The following is a 3,708-nucleotide window of genomic DNA, read 5'->3' on the forward strand; positions in this document are numbered from 1 at the left end:
CTGCACTTACTTGTAGTGACGATCGTGTAATTCAAGTTAAATGAACAAAAACAGAATTTACCAAGCTCCTCTTTCTTTCTTGAAAAAGGGGTTGTGTTGTGTTGTGTGCGACACGACACATCAGGTCAAGTCACATTACATTGTGTGTTTATTCACATTCACAGCAAAAAATGGGTTGCTCTGTTGTCAAGCATGCATGGGTCATGGATGTGCACGTACCTCGTTGTCATGGTTGTCCTTGGGGGGGGGGGGGGGGGGGGGAAATCAAGGTGATTGGGATGGCTCCAAAATGACGTTGTCACCTCGTCCAACAACAACAGGTGGCACAACATGCATCGCTAATTATTATGATTGTGCAAATTAATATTATTGTGATGGCACAAAATAATATTATTGTGATTAAAGCAATGTTTAAAATATACATATCTATGTCAACGGCCATAGACAAGCAAACTCCAAATGGACCAAAACGTGTTTATTAAACAAAAAAACAACATCATGTACGTATGCATGTATACAGGCAAAAAACAAACGAACACCATGTACGTATGCATGGAAAGGTATATGTAACAAAATGTGTATATTTATTAAGGAAAAACTTGCGAAATTGCAATAAAGGAAATGTCTTTCAATTGACATTCTTTTCAATGGGAAAGAAAAACCAGAAATGTCTTCAATGATCCACACGCTTGCTCCACTTGGACGGCAACCTCAACTTCACATGTTGCCCATGCATTTGCAAAGGCTGCAAAAAAAATGTTTGTAGTACCAGAAAAATCAGTGAAGTATACAAAAGTTTTGTATGACATATGACGTATGACGTATGACATTGTTGTGTTTGACAAATCCTGGAGTACAAAAACCATGAAATCCTGAAAACTAAACTACACTTACTTGTAGTGACGATCGTGTAATTCAAGTTAAGTGAACAAAAACAAAATTTACCAAGCTGCTCTTTCTTTCTTGAAAAAGGGGTTGTGTTGTGTTGTGTGCGACATTACATTGTGTGTTTATTCACATTCACAGCAAAAAATAGGTTGCTCTGTTGTCAGGCATGCATGGGTCATGGATGTGCACGTACCTCGTTGTCGTGGTTGGCCTTGGGGGGGGGGGGGGGGGGGAAATCAAGGTGATTGGGATGGCTCCAAAATGACGTTGTCACCTCGTCCAACAAGAGCAGGTGGCACAACATGGATCGATTCCCCGATGTCTTCTTGACTTTGACAAGGGTCCTCTGTGTCATCGATTGCATCAACTGTAGGATTTGGCAAGGCCTTTTTGGGGGGAAGCATTATCGGCGCGTCGGCCAATCGACGCTCCGGCTTGACCAGGGACAAGTGGAAAAGTCTGGAAACCGCAACCGTCTGTTCACTTTTTTGGGAAGGTTTGCTCCAGCCAGCAATAATCCATTTTATGCCAGCACTTGCATAATGATGCAGGACTAAACGCACGTGTTTGCGAATGTCGTCTTCGTCCCAGACTGTCACATTTTCTCCACTCTGCAAAAGGAGAACACGATTTGTTTGACATGCATGTTGCGTGTCGCAACGATCACTACTTTCATTGTCGTCTTTATCAATATCAAGGACCATATCACAGTAGTAGTGTAGTGTAGTGTAGTGTTAAACTTTAGTGAGTTTACTTACACAACTATTACATTACATTGCATTACTTACTGCACATGTTGCTGGCCCCTCATTACAATCATAATTTCAATTACAATATTACACTGACATGAAAGAAAAAATAAATTCTAAAGGGCCAATGTTGTTGAACGTTGATGTAAACAAAGTCTTACCATGAGGTAAGCTGGGTGCAAAAAGTAAGTCCCCAGATCTCGCGATGAATACTTCACGGCGACTATGTTCATCTCCCGAGACGAGATCCTGCAACTAAAAACAGACATAGCAGTCGACATTCCTCCATCCAGCGAAAAGCAAGGTTTTGTGTTGGAATGGACACCATCACATGCTGCATTGCCACATCCGAACTCGATGCTTTCATGACCCAGCATCATGTCATCGACAACTGAGTACAGCGCACTCATTTTGCCATCCACGACACGAGCCGCAGAATGGGTAACAATTTCTATGCCTTGCCAATCGGGTGTGATGGGGAGAAATGGACAATCCGTTTCTACCAATGGAATGCCGAACAACTCCGTGTCAAAGTAAACAGGTTCATTCACCAGGACAAATGTCCCGATCCATCGTTGGTTTTGCTTCAGGAAAAGCTTATTGCTGTCCTTGGCCGTTTTACACTTGATGTAAAACAGAGTGCCGTCACGGATTTCTCTGCAACAACAATGAAAATGCGAATGTATAGTCGGCTTTACGACAGGCTGAGCTACAGAAAATTGCTACCAATGTGCACAGCACAGCACAGCACATACGTTTCACATGAAACGATGTCAAATCAATCAATCAATCAATGTAAGTTTTCATTTCCTAAAGATCACAGACATGACAAGGTGCAAGCAATACAATACAATAGGTTACAACACCATTTATGTAAACATTCTGTAAAATACACAACACACACTCTACATATTTGTTAAACACCATACATACACAAACAAATGATACACACCTGAGTAGTATCAGATGCATGAATAGCATCTCCACTTTTCTGATTTTGCCGACAGTAGATGTCGGCATTCTGGTTGGTGAGCCAACCTTGATGTGAAGAAGCTGCAAGTCATAAACATTGGATAAATATAATTAGTTAGTTCGTTAGTGAGTTGATCAACATTATATATTATATTATATTATTTGGATAGATAGATATAGAATCATACATGAGGTGTTAATTTGTTGTGAACATTAAAACTTCATTACTAATGAACGTAGCTTTCAAAAATGCATAATAATTATTGATTTCCTTGAAAGTTGGAAAAAAAACAGCAAAACCGTTTGCTTTGCAATTGCAATGACAAATGGCGTGACGACGACGTCAAATAATGCATTATTTATCACTTACTATATAATGTTGACATGCCAACTAATATGGCACTGTTAATTGTAATCCCGTTTGAAATAAAAAACGGAAAAGTAAGTGTATAATTATGTAGTGTAAATAGTACACTTCACTTCACCTCACTTCACTTCACTTCACCTACCTGGGCCATCATATATGTCAAATTTTGACACTTAACGTTCCGCAATCGGGTGAACGAAATCATGCTGGTGCCTGGACGCATGGCACGCTGCACAGCCATCTCCAAGTCGTTGTCTTTCAAGTATTTCATTAGGATGTGTGACATCTGTAAAATCATTCATTAATTATTAGGTCAATTTGCACAGTCATTACAAATGACATACGGAACAAAAGAACAAAGGACAGCGTACACGTACACAGTCAGAGTCACATGTTGCATGTTACATATTACATATTACATGGAAGGGAAAATAATATTTACATTATGACGTTGAAAGGACACCATGTGTACATTTGTAATTCACACAATGTATTGTAATTGTAATTGTAGTGCCTATTTATTGAGCACACAAAATGATATAATTTAATACAGCTCCAGCATTGTTGATTATATTTATATTGACATGCGAATTACATTCAATCTTTATGTTGCATCCAATTTTCATTTAGATCCACAACACAATTTTTTTTTATACAACTTTGATATTCTTTATCAGCAGATTAGAGGACCAACCAAACAACCAAACATTTCCTATACACACGCACACAAAC

General features: G+C 39.2%; 1 protein-coding gene across 1 annotated transcript; it reads right to left on the reverse strand.

The window, feature by feature from the left end:
- Positions 1-505: 505 nt before the first annotated feature.
- On the reverse strand, positions 506-3,281 carry LOC137428063 (uncharacterized). The gene is made up of 5 exons (XM_078780916.1): positions 3,119-3,281; positions 2,590-2,690; positions 1,799-2,294; positions 1,082-1,499; positions 506-745 (listed from the first exon to the last, which is right to left on the reverse strand). The coding sequence occupies exons 1-4, from the start codon at positions 3,272-3,274 to the stop codon at positions 1,125-1,127; spliced, it is 1,128 nt and encodes a 375-aa protein (XP_078637042.1). The 5' UTR covers positions 3,275-3,281; the 3' UTR covers positions 506-745; positions 1,082-1,124.
- Between the last annotated feature and the right edge of the window lie 427 nt (positions 3,282-3,708).

Source organism: Myxine glutinosa, chromosome 6 (genome assembly GCF_964187855.1).
Source record: "Myxine glutinosa chromosome 6, kmMyxGlut1.1, whole genome shotgun sequence".
Lineage (NCBI taxonomy): Eukaryota > Metazoa > Chordata > Myxini > Myxiniformes > Myxinidae > Myxine > Myxine glutinosa.